Genomic DNA, 19,617 nt, shown 5'->3' with positions numbered 1-19,617 from the left:
TGCAGCTGCTGCATGTTTTAGTGAAAGGATGAGCTTGATTATTAGCCAGTGATGTTGGTGGATTATTATGGGATGTTAATGTTCATGTTAGCTGTAGCTTCATAATAATGCCCATATTAATGTCTCTCAAACCGAACGCTGTATTAAATGATTTTGGATCATTTAGGAACAAAATAAACTTAACTGGCCTCCAACCTTCTCCTGGTGCCAAGCTAGCTGCTACATTACAAGGACACTTCCTGCTGGAAATATCAAATTAAAAGCACTTCCTGTTCTGTTCATTCAGAAGTTTATCTCTTTAATTTACTTCCTACACTTTGTCTCGTTCATTATGTTGTAATTTATACCTTTAATTTTTTTAAACACTTAAACATTCAGGAATATTTCTCAGATTTTGGGGACAGATCTAGAGAAACATTCTGGTACACCAAATAACATTTTCAGGATTGACTGGAAAAACTATCAGAAACAGAAAAATATCTCTGAAGCATTGTTCAGAAACATCTAGAAAAATCGAATATCTAGAAAACTATGAAGCATGAAAAGCATGTGACCTAGATGGACTAAATGGAGTAGAAAGTCATGATTACTACTCTGATCTCTGCAGCTACATGGACAGAAACACTGTTATCCACTGTTATCCAAAGTTCCTGAACCAGTCTTCAGTTCTGGTTCTCTTACTGTGTCCCAGTAAGGGTCGTGACCTCCTCCTCTTGATCAGTGGCTGTACAGATGTTCTGAAGGAATTTCAGTTTTTCAGTTTGACAGCTAAAGTTGAGCTCCTCTGTCACCTTGACTGTAAAATGTTCCCAGATGTTGACATGAGTGGAAATGTTCAGGAAGACGCCCACACCTGTGTGACATCATCACACACCTGCTGACAACAGAGTGTGACTGACGCTTAGCTCTGTGAGTGCTAGCCCAGTTCAGATCAATGCATCTGCACTTCCTGTTCTGGAAACAGGAGCTGGATCAATGATTGGCCAGAGGCCCGCACACACACACTCACACACACTCACACACTCACACACACTCACACACTCACACTCACACACACACTCACACACACACACTCACACACTCACACACACTCTCACACACTCACACACACACACTCTCACACACTCACACACACACACACACACACTCTCACACACTCACACACACACACTCACACACACACACACTCACACACACACTCTCACACACTCACACACTCACACACTCACACACACACACACTCTCACACACTCACACACACACACTCACACACACTCACACACTCACACACACACTCTCACACACACACACACACTCACACACACACACTCTCACACACTCACACACACTCTCACACACTCACTCACACACACACACTCTCACACACTCACACACACACACTCACACACACACACACTCACACACACACTCACACACACACACTCACACACTCGGGCTCTGACAGCAGCACTAAGAGCTGTGTTTGATTTGATGAGGGATGAGCAAGCATCGATCTGCACTTAGAGGCAGAGTGTTGCCGTGACGATCTGCAGTTGGATTCAGGCGTTGTGGCGAGCGGTCGGCAGGTGAGCGGCAGGCGTCCTTCTTTAACTACCTCATCTTTCACCCGTTCTGGCAGGACTGAAGAACCGACCAGAAGCAGCAGCAGGAAGGATGGCGAGCACCACCCCAGCTAGGAAGCCATACCGGAAGGCTCCGCCGCAGCACCGTGAGACGCGCCACAGCCTGACCACCGCCTCGCCGCCGCCTGCCATGCAGCCCGAATTCAGTCAGGTAAACAGGCTCACCCTGAACATGCCTTCACACCACCCACAGCATCTCTGTACCCGCGTCCATGCTGCCAGTGGCTGTCTGAGGACACACAGCTGTGTGCAGCATGGCGTCCAGACCTCGCCCCTCTCAGACAGCGAGCTGGACGTCTCCAGTCTTTCCAGCCTGGAGCTTTACATTCCACCGCCCCCGCCGTTCAGTAACGCTGCCCACCGCCCCAGCCAGAGCAAGAGAACAATGGAGGTGGGCGTCGCAGCGTCTGAGCATCACAGTTCCAGTTTTCACCCCACCACAAAGAGCCATGAAAGCAGAAGAACTCGACAAGTCTCCGCCTCCACCAGAAAACGCTCCCCGGTGCGGCATCGCCACAGTCGAACTAACCATGTGAAGACTGCCATCTATGCCCTCCCCCCTAAAAGCATCCTGAAGCAGCCGGCCTCCCTGGGTGTGGAGCACACCTACAACACCCTCAGGAAGTCAAAATCAGTGGAGCTGTTGGAAGATAGTGCTAAGGGCCACCGGGCGGAGCATCGGGGGCCGCCATCACTGCAGTCTCTGACTCCGCCCTCCCCCAGCCGGACCACCTGGAACTGGAAGATGCAGGTTTTGGAGGAAAAGGTCCGGTTCTCCAGCTTTCTGGATGAGATCACCTGTCGTGTCCTGAGCCCTGCCCGCCTCTCACTGCTTGGCAAGTCGGCTGCAAAACAGCAATGGAGCCCCGCCCACCAACATGGGCGCAGCTGCAACAAAATGAACCACCATGCAGAGTCTGCAGACCGGTCTCAGCGCTGGGACAGTTGGGTGGGGTCACTGCATCGACCCGACAGTTGGTACGAGCCACTTGAAAAGCAAAGGGCGGGTCACAACGACATCACACGAGGGGTGGAACGTCGAAAGGTGACTGGAGGAGGAAGGATGATGGGTCAAGAGGATATTGCACCTCAGAGACCCAGACCCCCTCTTTCTAATCTGTCTCTGTTGTCCCACATCAAGGTAGGTCAGAGGATAGATTCATCCTCCTCTTCCTCATTGTTCCTAAAGTCACTGATGCAGGTTTCCATCTACATGTGGATTTGTTTCCTCAAGGACAATTCTCCAAATGTGTTAAATTGGTTTCATCTTGTAATTTTATTAGAAATTATGTTTATAGGTGTTGGAGTATTTTCTCTGCATTTCAATGTATTATTTCCAAGAGTGAAGTTACTCCTCTCCGTTTAGAACATGAATTATGTCGATATTTACGTTTTATTATTCTTCGGTCCAGATTCAGTCCCGAAGAGCCTCACATAGCAAACATTGTCCAACTTATACTGCTGGTAAAAAGTTTCAGATACCTTTTCTCACCTAATGAGTCTCCTTATTTTCATGACTATTTACAGTGTAGATTCTCCCCAGAGACATCAGAACTATGAATGAACACACATGGGATTATGTAGTAAAGAAAAAGTGTGAAATAAACATTTTTATATTTCAGATTCTTCCAAACAGCCTCCCTTTGCTCTGATCACTGCTTCGCTCCCTTGGCGTTCTCTCCAGGAGCTTCATGAGGTGGTCGCTTGAAATGGTTTCCAAAGAGTTTAGAAAGAACTTCCCAGAGGTTCATTGAGAGAAGGTCAAAGGTTAATATTTCAGTCATCACAGCAGAGGGCAGCTACTTTAAGGAATCTAACATATAAAACATATTTAAAGGTATTTTACAAGTTTTTGTTTGCTACATAATTACATATGTGGTCATTCAGTTTTGATGCCTTCAGTGAGAATCTACGTAATATGGAAATAGTCATAAACATAAAGAAAACCAGTAAATGAGAAAGTGTCTAAAACTTTTGACCGGTAATGTACCTGCAGACATATCGCTAGTTCTGTTCTATTAAACCGACAGATTCACAATCAATTACATTCATTCCAACTTGATCCCAGTTATAAAACAATGTAGTCAAGTTCAAACTCCCCTTTAACAGGAGGAAACCTTCAGCAGAACCAGAACCAGGCTCAGCATGAGCAGCTGGGGGTTTGAGAAGACAGAGCAGACACACATAAACAGAAGAACCTTCTATAGGACAAAGGTGAAAGGTAGACAATGTGTAGTTATTGGCAGCATCTCCTCCAGGTCTGATTACTTCTTCATGTCGTCAGGACGTAGATATTGACTTAAAACTGAAACATGGGTTTGGGTTGACTTGTCTTTTGGTGGCTTCAGTGCTCCACATGTTGGTTAGTTAGCAGTATGTATTTGAGCAGCAGAGAACATGGTTCTCCAGGGCAACCCTCTGTGCATCGGAGCAAAGGTCATGTCCTGCTATCGACCTGTGAGGCAGAAGGTTTTTAAATGTTTCCAACTGATCAATATCACCTCAGCAAAGCTCTCTCATTGGCTGCTGGCCTCCTGACAGAGGAGTTAATGATTTCCTGAGCGAGTTGCATCCATAACAGCTGATGGTCATGTGATGCCCCACTGCATGCTGGGGAACTGGTGGTCAGCTGTGTAGACCTGGATCAATGAAATGAACAGAAACAGGAAACATCCTCCTCGATTTAGTGCAGATGTGTTGATGCTAACAGAGCCCACAGCTACAGTTGGACTTTAGGAGGTTCTGGAACCAAAAGGGTTCTGCAGACCAATGTCAGGCCTTCATAATGGGCTTTATGATGGAGATCCATCAGCTCAGTTGGACATGATCTGCACAGTCCTTTATCTTCAGTTGAATTGCTGTACAGAAGAAACATGCATCTGAAACACCTCATGTTCTCCACTACACCTCCTCATTTACTGAACTGGCTTTAAACTGGGTTCACACTGGTTTAAACTTGGTTTGGAACTAGTTTCAGATGTTGATTACAGACTATCCACTGGTTTTTATACTGGTTAGAATACTGGTTTCTACATGTTTTTAAATTGGATTTTTGTCTTGTTTTTCCTCTAATGGTGACTGGTTGGTTTCCTACTGGTTTCACACTGGTAACGTTCATAGTTTTATACTGGTTTCTGACAGATTCATTTTTTTTTCTTAACTTAGAAGCCATGGCTTTAAAAGATGGGTCTGTCAGGCTTTGCTGAACAGTAGATCCTGAAGCACCGAGGTGATTCTTGATTGCAAATAGAACTGTGGAGCTGTTGGTTGGCTTCTCATTTTATGGTGTCTAGTGGACCCAAATGAGGACGATACGTGAATGTCCTCAACATCCAGATGTTAGAAACCATCAGGAAATGTTTCACTTAAATGTCCCAGGGGACAGATGTATAAGATGAATACATGAACACATGCCATACATGAACTCGTCAGACTTTTACCTTCAGGTGGCGCTACAGAGCGCTGTTGGCAGAGAGCAGCCGCCACAGTGACAGTTTCTCCCTCCAGGCCGTCTCTCTGATGAACATCTCGCAGCCTGAGTAGTCAGCGACTTTGCTGGAAACAAATAAGCACATTGCAGCACCAGAACCTTCGCCAAAATAAATTCCTTGTATGTCCAAAAACATACTTGGCAATAAAGCTTTTCTGATTTTTGATAGACTGATGTTAATATACGGTATGAGCGATGGAAACCGAAGTCAAATTCCTAGTTTGTGCTCACAAACTTGTCCGATAAAGTTGGTTCTGATTCTGATTCAGAATAGGTGCCAGGACTGAACCCTGTTCTTGCAAACAGTGTGAGCGATATGAGCGAAACCACTCTAGAGCCTGGGTGGATATACACACCGTGTTATTTAGCCTGTTCTGATCCTATGACGAACAGCATTAAAAGCAGACATTAAACCCGGCAGAACCAGAACCATGAAACCCAAGTTATCTGCCATCAAAATCTCACTCTAGATCTTAAGTAAGCCCTTGTCCATGAAGTGATCTTCACCAGAAACCAGAATGAAACATGTCAAATCTGGTTTCTCTAAACAAGAGACAAGCTGTTCTCCAACTACTATTTTTTGAGATAAACAGGAATTTGGACAAAGTCCTAGAACTCTAGAACGACTTTGACGACGCATCCGAGTCGCACTTTTTCAGTTGTTTCTTCTACAACAGCTGGCTTTACAGAGCTTGAGAACACACCAGAGGCCAGAGACGTGTTCATATCTCTCAGTGGGAAGGATATCATGAGGAGAACAGGAGGGTTCAGTGTTTGAAGCAGAGCTGAAAGCTGCTGTGAAGGTGGACAATGACTGAGACCCAAGTAAAGTTCTGAGGTGTTTGATGGGCAGATATTTGTTCTGATTGTAAAGATTTTAGGAGAACACGACTGTCAGTTTACACATGGTTACACTTTAGGAACCAGAGGGAAAACTAAATAACGACTGGTATCAAACAGAACCTTTCTGTCTAGTAGTTCCTAACTGGTACTGAACTGCTTTTCATGAGTTTTTGATGGTTTCTAACTTGGCTCAGATGCAGTTCTGTCTTTGGTTTTCCATCATGTTGGTCTAGATCAATGCAATGATTCTTCAGCTTGCAGAACTTCTTGGCTGAATTTCAAGATTAATCTTGATGAAGAATCTTTGAAACAACTTGGAGCAGATTATGGTCTGTGTAAATCTGCTTCTGCTTTGTTTCAGGAGGCGTTATCGGACTCTGACAGGATCAGGTGAGTTATGATTGTCCTCTATAGGGTCCTGGAATTGAACGTGAAGTGTCCAATATTATAACCAGACTAAAGCTTCATATCCTGCCCTCTTACCCAGAATCCTCCAGCAGCAGAATGAGGACCTGCGGCACCGCCTCTCACTCTCCACCCACAAGATGGAGGCCATGGAGGCTGAGTTTGAGGGCAGCCGTCACTACATGGAGGCGGAGCTCAGCCGGACCAGAGACGACCTGGACAAGATGAGGGACAAGTTCCGCAGGTACGGAGGGCAATGGTGATGATGTCATCACCACCTAAAATCAGCTGATAAACTAAACATTTAAATGGGACATGACGCTTTTACCGCTAGAGCTCCCAAACTTGTCAGTTTGACGGAGAGCCTTCTGGATGCGAGGCGGTGATGACGTCATCGCATTACATTGGTCAGAAAGGTTTTCTTGCACGCTATAAAATGATGGTTTTGACAAGAATTAATAATAGTATTTGATCAAAACCTATTAAGTTTTATTGTTATTTATAAATAGTATTAGCAGGTACATTTAAAAAAAAAAAGCTTTACTAATCTGACCAGAAACTGGACATCTCCATGTTACGCTTCCTTTCACTCCGCGGTAATAAACTAGTGGTAAAAATGTCTTCAGCTCCTCCACAATCATCTCCTAAAACTCTGCAGGCCTCAGCCAACCTGCAGCCCTGAACATGGATGAGTATTTCGGCGTCCTCCAAGCAAAGGAACGCGGTCTGGGCATCTTGGATCTGGCGCTCTGTCAAAGCGTTCTGGTTCTGAAGCCTCCCTCTACTTTCTTCCTCCCCTACCACTGTCCACACAGTCCCATCCTTTCCTATCTCCTCCTCCTTCCCAGGTCTGCGCTCGTCTTGCGATGAAAACGCTGTAAAGCGTAGAATAGATTGTTGTTACTGGGCTACTATATCTATGACCTAACTTATTGTTTATTTAGCCGGGGGAGGTTCACTCTCTGACCCGCTGTCACTGGAACTGAATGCTGACCAAGAACCGTCAGAATCTCTCTCGACCCCAGAATCACAATCATGTAATGTTTGAAGTATTTCCAATGTATCTTGAGCAGAAAACATCATTTGTAGGACGCCAACAATCTCCTTCTCAGACTGTTCTAGAGTGGCGGTTGCTAGGCAACGCTCGCGCGTATACTCAGCCGCGGGAAAAAATATTAATGTAAATAATAAGGCCGTCAAAATAGCGGCTGTGGTAGTTCTAGTGTTAAAACGTTCCTTATCATCCTAAATCATCCAGCTGCGGTCTATTTAAAGTGGAGCTGCAATGTCCTAGTCTTAACTCCTTGTTCTTGTTGCTCCACAGACTCCTCTTTTACCTGCTCAGAGGTGCAGGCCTGTCATGATATGCTGTTTATACCCACCTTTCGAAGCTAACATGATTTTAGAAAGCTTTACCGTTAGCGGTTGCAAAGGGTGAACAGGGCATGAGCAGACTCGGCGCTACAGCCGACATAATAACCACACAGAGGGAGCCCAGATGTCAGTCAAAGGGTCGATATGCTCATAAATAATGAGTGTATCGACCTAAATTTCAGCGTAGTGGTGATAATTTTCAGTGTAGCGGGCCTGCTCAGCTAAAAGCAGCACACAGCGCTAACATCAGCAGAAGACCCGATGCTACTACTATCAGAACCATGTCCAGGACGTCACATCAACACAATAAATTCATGTCTAAAATAAAGTTTGTTATCATTTTAGTGTTATTTGCAGCTTACTGCTTTTCTGCGTCCGTCATTTCCATAGACAGAAGGAACTCACCCCTTAATCAGATGAAGTCTTTCAGCAAATCATTCTAGATACTGGAGGAGGTTGATGAAAACCTCGTTTTTTTATTTATTCATTTTTATTTAACTTTTATTAACCAGGATAGTCCCATTGAAAAAAACCTATTTTTCAAGGAGTCCTGGGCGAGAGGCAGCAACAAATAAAACACAAAGTTACATAGTTAAAAGAAAAACAAATGATGAAAAACATGTTATTGAATCAGCCTCAAGAGCACTCAGTGAGATTAGTTCAGTCAATTTAAAAGTTTTCTGAATCAAGCTTAAGGAGGAGTGAGCTGAGTGAACAAAGGCTTTCTTACCCAAATCAGTCCGAGCAAAAGGGACAGAAGGAAGCAGCAAATTGTGTGAATGAAAGGTATACGAGTCGACATTTCTCAATGTAATTGCAGATATAGGCCGGAAGCAGTTCAAATAATGCCTTGTAAACAAAAAATAACCAATGAGCAGCCAAACCAGACCATCAGACCCGTGAATATAAATCACAATGTTGTGTTGACATTTTGCAGAGATAGACAGAGTCTAGCATCCTGAGACGTTGTGAAGAACCAGTCATGCACAAAAGATCTCCATAGTCCAGTACAGACATAAAAGTTGCAGCAACCAGCCACTTTCTGGCAGCCTATCAGATTTTCCACAGGGGGTTTAAAAGTGAGGGTGTCATCAATCAAAATTGAATCAAAAAATCAATCAAAGCAAATTGTATTTCATTTCCTTCACAAGAGAACACTGTTCTGAGGCCCCTTGGATCTGGAAAAATACATCAATTCGGTTTCATCAGTATTGAGAACAAGTTTCAAGTTTAACAAAGAGCACAGGATAGCAACAAAGGCTTTCTACAATTGCCCCAGTAGGAGTGGCTCCAGTGCAATAAATAAACATATCATCTGCATAAAAATGCAAGTTTGCATCAGACACATTCTGTCCTAAATCATTTATATAAATAGAAGAGGACCTAATATCGATCCCTGTGGCACCCCCTTGTGGACAGTTACAACATCAGAACAAATATTGACGTATTTAATACATTGTGTCCTGTTTTTTAGATACCTTTTGAACCAGGCAACCGCTTTCTCTGAAAAACCAGAGTGATGAAGTCTGACTATCAAAGTTTCATGGTCCACAGCATCAAATGCTTTTGACAAATGTATGAGAAGAGCCACACAGCATTGTTTCTTATCAAGAGCAACAATCATGTCATTAATGACCTTCAACAGAGCTGTTATGGTGCTCTGCCTCTTTCTAAAACCTGATTGAAAGGATGAGATGATATTATTGCGAGATAGAAACTCTTCTAATTGGTCACTCACAAGAGATTCTAAAATTTTTGCCAGCACTGAGATATTATGGATGGATATTAGCCCATAATTAGATAAAATTGATGGATTACCACTCTTTAAAAACAAGAAAACAAAGGCTGATTTCCACACTGAAGGAATTTCCTGTGTTTCCACAGTAAAGTTAAAAAGGATTGACAAGGTCTCAGCTTCAAAGTCACCTTTAAAAACAGAGGATTTATTAGATTACTCGTCCTTGAAGAGCTTCATACACATGAAGAGGAATTTCCCCACTGATGTGGGAACATTTCCATGAAAAATTACATACTTCAAAGAGGTTTTGATGCTGAACCTCTCCTCTTTTAGTGGAGACATACCTGAGCTTGGACTACAAAATCATAGCAAGAAATACATTTGTTTACGTGAAATTGGTCGGCCGGAATTCCATGACATTATTTTAGCTGTTCCTCAGCAAGTACTGTGACATAACAGTTGGAAAAATATAACAGATGATAGAGAAAACTGAACAGTGGCTGGTTTGCCAATCCTGGTGTTCTCTGGTAAATGCCAAGCGTCCTGCACGGTGTTGGGCTGTGAGCACAACCCCCATTTGTGGACGTCAGGCCCTCATACCATCCTCATGGAGTCGATTTCTAACCTTTTGTGCAGACACATGCACATTTGTAGCCTGCTGGAGGTCATTTTGCAGGGCTCTGGCAGTGTTTCTACTGTTCCTCCTTGTACAAAGGTGGAGGTAGTGGTCCTGCTGCTGGGTTGTTGCCCTCCTACGGCCTCCTCCACGTCTCCTGGTGTACTGGCCTGTCTCCTGGTAGCACCTCCAGGCTCTGGACACTACGCTGACAGACACAGCAAACCTTCTTGCCACAGCTCACATTGATGTGCCATCCTGGATGAGCTGCACCACCTGAGCCTCTTGTGTGGGTCGTAGAGTCCGTCTCATGCTACCACGAGTGTGAAAACACCACCAACATTCAAAAGTGACCAAAACATCAGCCAGAAAGCATCGGTACTGAGAAGTGGTCTGTGGTCCCCACCCGCAGAACCACTCCTTTATTACAGACGTGGAGAAAAAATACACGAACTCTTTCATCATAATACTGGGAGATTTTAACAGAGCAAACCTCTCCAATGAACTCCCCAAATACTGACAACATATTAAGTGTCCCACCAGAGACAAAAACACACTGGACCATTGTTACACAGCTTTAAAGGACTCATATCATGCTGGTACCAGGGCTGTTCTGGGTTTTTCAGATCATTATCTAATCCATCTCATCCCAACCTACAGACAGAGACTAAGAGCTTCCAAACCCAAGGTTCACACTGTTAAGAAGTGGACTGAGGAATCAAAGCAGATGCTACAGGCCTGCTTTAAATGCACAGACTGGACTGTTTTTGAAACTTCAGCCACTGACTTAAACCAACTAACTGATGTGGTGACATCATACATCAGTTTCTGTGAGGACATGTGTGAGCAGACCAAGACCTTCTGCACCTTTGGGAATAATAAGCCATGGTTTACTCCACACCTCAGGAATCTGCGCAGGGAAAAGGAAGAAGCTCACCGCAGTGGAGATTGGGCGCGGTACAGGCAGACCAGGAACAAACTAACAAAGGAGAACAAAGCAGCTAAGAGAAGCTACAGTGAGAAGCTGAAGAACATCCTTTCTACTGGTGACACTTCAGCTGTATGGACTGGTCTGAGAAACCTGACTGTCTACAGGAGCCCCTCCACCCATCCTGAACAGAGTCGTCTCCTGGCCAACTGTCTGAATGGCTTCTACTGCAGACATGACAAGAAGCCATTCACACCTCAAACCATCTCCTCTACATCCCATTCAGGAACAAATTTGACCCGTAAAACAACCAACCCCCTACCTTCAGATCCTCTACCTGCACTAAAGATCTCCGAGGAAGATGTAAACAGGCTCTTTCAGCGCATGAAAACAAAGAAAGCTGGAGGACCTGATAACGTCTCCCCATCATGCCTGAAAGCCTGATCAAATCAACTCGCTCCGATCTTCACAAGGATCTTCAACAAGTCACTGGAGAAATGTGAGGTCCCCTCCTGCCTCAAACGATCCACCATCATCCCGGTTCCCAAGAAACCCACCATCCTAGGATTAAATGACTACAGGCCTGTAGTCCTGACGTCTGTGGTCATGAAATCCTTTGAGCAGCTGGTGTTGAAGCACCTGAAAGACATCACAGGCCCCCTGCTGGACCTCCTGCAGTTTGCTTACTGAGCAAACAGGTCGGCAGATGATGCTGTTAACTTAGGTCTACACTTCATCCTGCAACACCTCGACCACCCAGGGACGTACGCCAGGATCCTGTTTGTAGACTTCAGCTCCACCTTCAACACCATCATACCAGACATCCTCCACCAGAAGCTCACCCAGCTCAACGTCCCAGCCTCCACCTGTCAGTGGATCAACAGCTTCCTGACGGACCGACAGCAGGTGAGACTGGGGAGCATCTTCTCCCGATCCAGATCAATAAGTACTGGTGCCCCCCAGGGGTGTGTTCTATCCCCACTCCTCTTCTCTCTGTACACAAATGACTGCACCTCATCGAACTCGTCCATGAAACTCCTTAAGTTTGTACTTCCTGAGGCAACTCAAGAAGTTCAACCTTCCACAGGAGCTGTTGGTCATCTTCTACACTGCCATCATTCAGTCTGTCCTGTCTTCATCCATCTCAGTGTGGTTTGGTTCATCCACCAAACAGGACAGGTCCAGACTGCAACGAATAATCAGGACTGCAGAGAGAATAATCAGAGCTGACCTTCCCTCCATCCAGGACTTATACAGGTCAAGGGTCAAGAAAAGAGCTGCTAAAATCTCTGCAGACCCCACACACCCTGCACATAAACTGTTTAGAGTTTTACCTTCAGGTGGCGCTACAGAGCACTGTTCACTAAAACCAGCCGCCACAGAGACAGTTTCTTCCTCCAGACTGTTTCTCTGTTGAACATTCAATAGAGTACAAAACAACAGCATACAGATGTTGCAAATGTACCTTTTTATTAGATATGTGTATATTGTAAATTGTAAATATGTATATTCTGTAATACAAAAACAGAACCAAAGAGCAAAGTGTACCGAAGGCAAATTCCTTGTTTGTATGTAAGAACTTGGCAATAAAGCTGATTCTGATTTATTGAGTGTCTTGATAATCACCAAAGATTTCCCCCTGTTGTCTTTTCCATTTGAACAACAAGATGTGAAACTGATTGTCAATCAGTGTTGCTTCCTAAGTGGACAGTTTAATTTCACAGAGGTTTGATTTACTTGGAGTTATATTGTGTTGTTTAAGTCTTCACTTTATTTTTTTGAGCAGTGTATTATTCAAGTATCTCGGGGTCTTGTTCACGAGTGAGGGAAGAATGGAGCGGGAGATCGACAGACGGATCAGTGCGGCTGCCACAGTAATGGGGGCACTGTGCCGGTCCGTTGTGGTGAAGAGAGAGCTGAGCCGAAAAGCAAAGCTCTCAATTTACTGGTCGGTCTACGTTCCTACCCTCACCTATGGCCATGAACTTTGGGTCATGACCGAAAGAACGAGATCCCGGATACAAGCGGCTGAAATGAGCTTCCTCCGTAGGGTGGCCGGTCACTCCCTTAGAGATAGGGTGAGGAGCTCGACCATCCGGGAGGAGCTCGGAGTAGAGCCGCTGCTCCTCCACATCGAGAGGAGCCAGTTGAGGTGGCTCGGGCATCTATACCAGATGGCTCCTGGACGCCTTCCTCGGGAGGTGTTCCAGGCACGTCCCACCGGGAGGAGGCCCAGGACACGCTGGAGGGACTATGTCTCTCGACTGGCCTGGGAACGCCTTGGGCTCCCCCCTGGAGGAACTGGAGGAGATGTCTGGAGAGAGGGACGTCTGGGCGTCTCTGCTGAGTCTGCTGCCCCCGCGACCCGGTCCTGGATAAAGTGGAAGACGACAAGTACTATTATATTATATTATATTATATTATGCTCATGCAGAAGTTGAGGTCCCGCTGCACTAGGTTTATTTCGGAATAATGAGCTGCTGTTTTGGAGGATGCAACTCCTGCCTCACACTTTCCCCTCCAACCGGAAACACACACAGCCTTTCTCTTCCAGTCCCTGCTGCTCAACTCTGCCCCCTCCTGCCCACATGACAGGAACTTTCACATCTGAGTGGCAGTCAGCTGAGTCAACAGAGACGGACCATAACCCTCCACTATACATCAAAACATGAACCACAATAAGAACTTGGAGCACAGAATCGCTACACTACCCCCCACCACAGAGTTCCTCGCCCACGAGGGAACAAACAAAGCTATCAAACTGCCTTGGGGCCCTTCTAGTCTGCTGAGGGCCTGCTATGGTTCTACAATCTGCACTGTTGATACATTATCCTGTGGTAAGGTTTCTGGGGAGGCTGGCAGTAATAGCGGTCACACAGTCACATGGCCCTCAGGGGCTTGGATTGTTGCTCTGCCTCGATGGGGGGCTAACTGGTCTCTGTGCATCGCTAGTTTCCTCCCATTCTGCAGCATCTGCACTCGGTAAACCACCTCCCCCGCACACTCTGCATGGGTCCACCCACTGACTGACCAGCTCTGGGCAACGGCCCTTCTTCCTCCGAGGGTCGTAGACCCCACCGCAGACTGCTGCAGATGTGACTAACCTACCCCAAAATGTCTGGACCCGGCAGCTCCATGCACTACTTTGAGAACAACCTCCCTCAGACCTTCAGGGACCACAACGTGCAACAGCTCCTGACCAGTAGGAGGTTCTTTTCATGCCCTCTGCAATACTCCTTGTTCCAGACACAGGACCTCAAATTTGGACCACAGTCCTTTGTTGCTAATGAGAGCCTCCTGACCTCCTCCCATGGCAGCTTCTGTTGAGATTCCACCCACTGTAGCACTCGCTGGATGTCAGGGTCCTGCTTCTGCTGATGCCTCCAGATGTCCATGGCAACAGCCTGCAGCTCCCAACAGATTACTGCGTCACTCTTTTTTTTTTAAAGATATTTTTTCAGCACTAGTGGCCTTTATTTTTATTTTTTGACAGCAGGCAGACAGGAAAGAGGGGTAGAGAGATGGGGAGACATTCGGCAAATGTCACCGGGTCTGGGACTCAAACCCGGGACGGCAACTTCGAGGACTGTAGCCTCCGTATATGGTCGCGTGCTTAACCCTCATCATCAGCGCCGCGCCCCATTACTGCGTCACTCTGACACGATACTGATTAGCTCCACTGCAGCTGCTCCTCTTTCAGCCTTTACCTTCAGTCAAAGTAGCTTCATCCACCTGCAGCACAAGGGTGGCCCGATGTACCACTGAGAAGTTGTAGGCCTGCAGCTTTTCCAGCCAGTGGGCCACCTGACCCTCTGGTTCCTAAAGAACATCAGCCACTGAAGAGCATAGTGGTCAGTCCTTATAATGAACAGCAGGCCACACAGTCAATACTTAAAGTGGCGCAGAGAAAGCACCACAGCTAGAAGCTCCCACCTTGTCACACATTAGTGCCTCTCTGCCATGTTAAAGACCCTGCTCAAATACCCCAAGATTTCCAAGATGTAAGGGAGAAAGGGAGGGGTCAGCTGGTGTGAGCACTGAGGTCTCATTCAGAGTCTGTTGCAGACAGTCGAATGCCCCTGACACTGTTTAGTCCACACATAGTCCTGATTGAAACAGGTGGGCTACTATGATTGCAAACCTCCGCACAAACCTCCGGTAATAGGAGGCTTGCTGCCCTAATTCTATCCAGCATTCGACGGAGTGAGCCCAAGGCCGTAGCAAAGGAGGCACCATGAACCAGTATGTCGTTCAGATACACCAGGCACTCGTGGCAAAGGATGGCAACCAAAACCTGGTCCATCAACCTGGAAAAGGTAGCAGGAGTATTGCACAGTCCAAAGGCGAGAACTTTAAACTGCCAAAGTCCCAGCCCAGTGCAAAAACCAGTCTTTGGTCTAGCACTTGGTGAGAGGGGGACCTAATAATAACCACCTAGGTCCAAGGACGAGAACAGTGGCGATTTCTCTAAGACTGCAAGGGAAGCTCAGCTTCCCCTAAAATGTCAAAAAAATAAGTGATCAAATATATACTGTTTTGTGTTCATGTCATTGACTAAATATGCGCTACAACGCGCTCAACTTTTGTTCAGAATCAGCTTCTTATCTCTGGTAACGATGCAGCTTTCCTCTCACTCATTCCTGCAGCTTCACAGCTTTAAACAGTGAGTTCAATAACGAAGTAAAAATGCTGGGCTTTGTCCCGCCCATCGGACGCTCAGCTTCTGCATGATGATTGGATGATCTGTCTGAGGCTGAATCCCTTTTTGATTGACAGTGAAATCAGCGAATCAGCGATCTTGAAATTGAGCTTCACCTCCATGAAAGACCAGCATCCACCACTGGACGAGAACCAGGAAGAACCAGACACGAGGTCGAGTTATTAATCGACCCTGGGTAGTGGATATAAATCTTTTTTTGTCACCCCATTCAGCCGCCTGTAATGAGCTCACACCGTTCTTTTTGGGAACCATGACAACAGCTGCTGCCCAGGGACTGTCCGATGGCTTAATAATGCTAGCCTGCAGCAGGTTTAAAACTGCCCTGTCACCAGATTCCTGTGGGTGTCAGTTGAATGAGGGGGCCTTCCTTAAACCTCCATGCCCTCCCCCAAATCCAACTGGCACCCCGCAGCCCTTAAAAAGTCCAACCCCAATATACACGTCTTGCACCTCCACCATGGGTGATTAACAGTCAGTGTCCCCCTCGCCTTAATAAATGCAAACACTTGCAAAGCATGCAGAAGTCTTTCATTTTAGCTACTCTTCAACTGTGAGTGACGGAATTAAGACACAAATCCAGTAAACAACATTGTGTGATTTTTTAAGTAATTAATTAGCATTTTATTGCATGAAATCAGTATTTGATCACCTAACAACCAGTAAGAATTTCTCAGGCCTGTTAGTTGTTCTTTAAGAACCCCTCCTGTTCTCCACTCATTAACTGCACCTCTTTGAACTCGTTATCTATATAAAAGACACCTGTCCACACACTCAATCAAACACACTCCAACCTCTCCACCATGGCCAAGACCAGAGAGCTGTGTGAGGACATCAGGATAAAATAGTAAACCTGCACAAGGCTGGGATTGGCTACAGGAAAATAGCCAAGCAGCTTGGTGAGAAGATAACAACAAAAAATGCTATTTTGGAGCCGATTACCCCGTCTGAGGGCAATTAATACAGACCGTGTAAGGCCAACCCAGCAGGTGGGTGCGGAGTAAAGTTTTCAGTGCTTGCGCTAAGAGATAAAGCCACCAGCGATGGCCTTACAGGGCCAAGCCTACAGGTCCTTCTCAAAATATTAGCATATTGTGATAAAGTTCATTATTTTCCATAATGTCATGATAAAAATTTAACATTCATATATTTTAGATTCATTGCACACTAACTGAAATATTTCAGGTCTTTTATTGTCTTAATACGGATGATTTTGGCATACAGCTCATGAAAACCCAAAATTCCTATCTCACAAAATTAGCATATTTCATCCGACCAATAAAAGAAAAGTGTTTTTAATACAAAAAACAGTCAACCTTCAAATAATCATGTACAGTTATGCACTCAATACTTGGTGAGGGAATCCTTTGGCAGAAATGACTGCTTCAATGCGGCGTGGCATGGAGGCAATCAGCCTGTGGCACTGCTGAGGTCTTATGGAGGCCCAGGATGCTTCGATAGCGGCCTTTAGCTCATCCAGAGTGTTGGGTCTTGAGTCTCTCAACGTTCTCTTCACAATATCCCACAGATTCTCTATGGGGTTCAGGTCAGGAGAGTTGGCAGGCCAATTGAGCACAGTGATACCATGGTCAGTAAACCATTTACCAGTGGTTTTGGCACTGTGAGCAGGTGCCAGGTCGTGCTGAAAAATGAAATCTTCATCTCCATAAAGCTTTTCAGCAGATGGAAGCATGAAGTGCTCCAAAATCTCCTGATAGCTAGCTGCATTGACCCTGCCCTTGATAAAACACAGTGGACCAACACCAGCAGCTGACACGGCACCCCAGACCATCACTGACTGTGGGTACTTGACACTGGACTTCTGGCATTTTGGCATTTCCTTCTCCCCAGTCTTCCTCCAGATTCTGGCACCTTGATTTCCGAATGACATGCAGAATTTGCTTTCATCCGAAAAAAGTACTTTGGACCACTGAGCAACAGTCCAGTGCTGCTTCTCTGTAGCCCAGGTCAGGCGCTTCTGCCTGCTGTTTCTGGTTCAAAAGTGGCTTGACCTGGGGAATGCGGCACCTGTAGCCCATTTCCTGCACACGCCTGTGCACGGTGGCTCTGGATGTTTCTACTCCAGACTCAGTCCACTGCTTCCGCAGGTCCCCCAAGGTCTGGAATCGGCCCTTCTCCACAATCTTCCTCAGGGTCCGGTCACCTCTTCTCGTTGTGCAGCGTTTTCTGCCACACTTTTTCCTTCCCACAGACTTCCCACTGAGGTGCCTTGATACAGCACTCTGGGAACAGCCTATTCGTTCAGAAATGTCTTTCTGTGTCTTACCTTCTTGCTTGAGGGTGTCAATAGTGGCCTTCTGGACAGCAGTCAGGTCGGCAGTCTTACCCATGATTGGGGTTTTGAGTGATGAACCAGGCTGGGAGTTTTAAAGGCCTCAGGAATCTTTTGCAGGTGTTTAGAGTTAACTCGTTGATTCAGATGATTAGGTTCATAGCTCGTTTAGAGACCCTTTTAATGATATGCTAATTTTGTGAGATAGGAATTTTGGGTTTTCATGAGCTGTATGCCAAAATCATCCGTATTAAGACAATAAAAGACCTGAAATATTTCAGTTAGTGTGCAATGAATCTAAAATATATGAATGTTACATTTTCATCATGACATTATGGAAAATAATGAACTTTATCACAATATGCTAATATTTTGAGAAGGACCTGTATATGAAATAAAATCAGGGGTTACAGTACGTAACCAACGGTTCTACTGATGGTGTCCAACCACTTGATTCTCTCTCTGTCTCTGCAGACTCCAGAACAGCTACACAGCATCTCAGAGAGCCAATCAGGACCTGGAGGAGAAGCTCCACGCTCTGGTAATGTCCCTTTTAATCTCTTAATGCAGCTGATTGATGATGAGCTGCACTGGATCAATAGCTAACTGTGTTTACACATTGCTTCAGGAGGCAGGTCGATCATATCGTTAATTACCTCGTGCCTCTTGTCGCATCGTGCTGATGAGCCTTCTGATTGGTCTCCTAACTGACCTCAGTGATAATCAATTGAGCCTCATAATGCCTCTCAATGTGTGTATTGAATAACTTTGGAAAAGTGTTGACTGACAGCAGGATGGTTGCCTCGGGTGACGGCAACGGAGGTCTGGAAGTGTGCTGAAATATGACATTTAAACATTTAAAGGTTAGAAAATTGCAGTCCATTTGAGATTTAATTTGTCTGATGTTTAGAAGTTCCTCTCTGACGACCGAATGGTGGCAGGCAGCACCACAAAAACTCAAAAACACGCAAAAAACGAGAGGGCAAAGCTCCGAGGTTGCCCTCAGTGTCGCCATCTTGGATAGTATACTGGGGAGCCATTGAGCAGCACTTGGGGAACATTCAGGGACTGAGGGTCTTGCCCAGGGACCCAGAGTGGCAGGCAGTGGGATTCGAACCAGGGTACTTGTGGCCCCTCCAGCATGCAAATGCCCTGCTCTCTAACCATTAGGCCACCGCTCCCCAACCAGATGTTGACCGGACGGCCAAACGGCGGGACGCTATTTAGCGTCCCCTCTAAGTGGTGGCTACCGTCTTAACATTAGCTTAGCTTTAGCATTAGCAGCTGAGATGTAACGTAGAAGCAGTTTAGCATGTTTAGGACTGCGGACATATTTCTACAGGTTAGTGAGAGGAGATGAAGGGCAAACACTGATGGACCAGAGTAATGCGTTGCAGGAGTAAAGTGACTGTTTACCAGTCATCAACTCTACAAAACACGTTTGTAGCATCAGGCTTGGTGGCCTGTTAGCACTCAAGCAGTTAAGCACCACAAAACAAAACACAATGAGATAAATACTATTCAAATTCTGCTGATGTGCTTAGGGTTTTATACCTCTTTGACACGTAAC

General features: G+C 45.7%; 1 protein-coding gene across 3 annotated transcripts in view; it reads left to right on the top strand.

The window, feature by feature from the left end:
• Positions 1-19,617, top strand: part of tjap1 (tight junction associated protein 1 (peripheral)) — a 35,776-nt gene that overhangs the window by 3,388 nt on the left and 12,771 nt on the right. For all 3 annotated transcript variants that reach the window (XM_047351502.1, XM_047351503.1, XM_047351504.1), the window contains 4 exons: positions 1,640-1,794; positions 6,338-6,366; positions 6,464-6,625; positions 18,522-18,588. In XM_047351502.1, the coding sequence (XP_047207458.1) occupies positions 1,640-1,794; positions 6,338-6,366; positions 6,464-6,625; positions 18,522-18,588 (413 nt within the window). The remainder of the gene's footprint in view (positions 1-1,639; positions 1,795-6,337; positions 6,367-6,463; positions 6,626-18,521; positions 18,589-19,617) is intronic.

Source organism: Girardinichthys multiradiatus, chromosome 22 (assembly GCF_021462225.1).
Source record: "Girardinichthys multiradiatus isolate DD_20200921_A chromosome 22, DD_fGirMul_XY1, whole genome shotgun sequence".
NCBI lineage: Eukaryota > Metazoa > Chordata > Actinopteri > Cyprinodontiformes > Goodeidae > Girardinichthys > Girardinichthys multiradiatus.
Note: the sequence above shows the minus strand (reverse complement) of the source record. Positions and strands in the feature narration are given on the sequence as shown.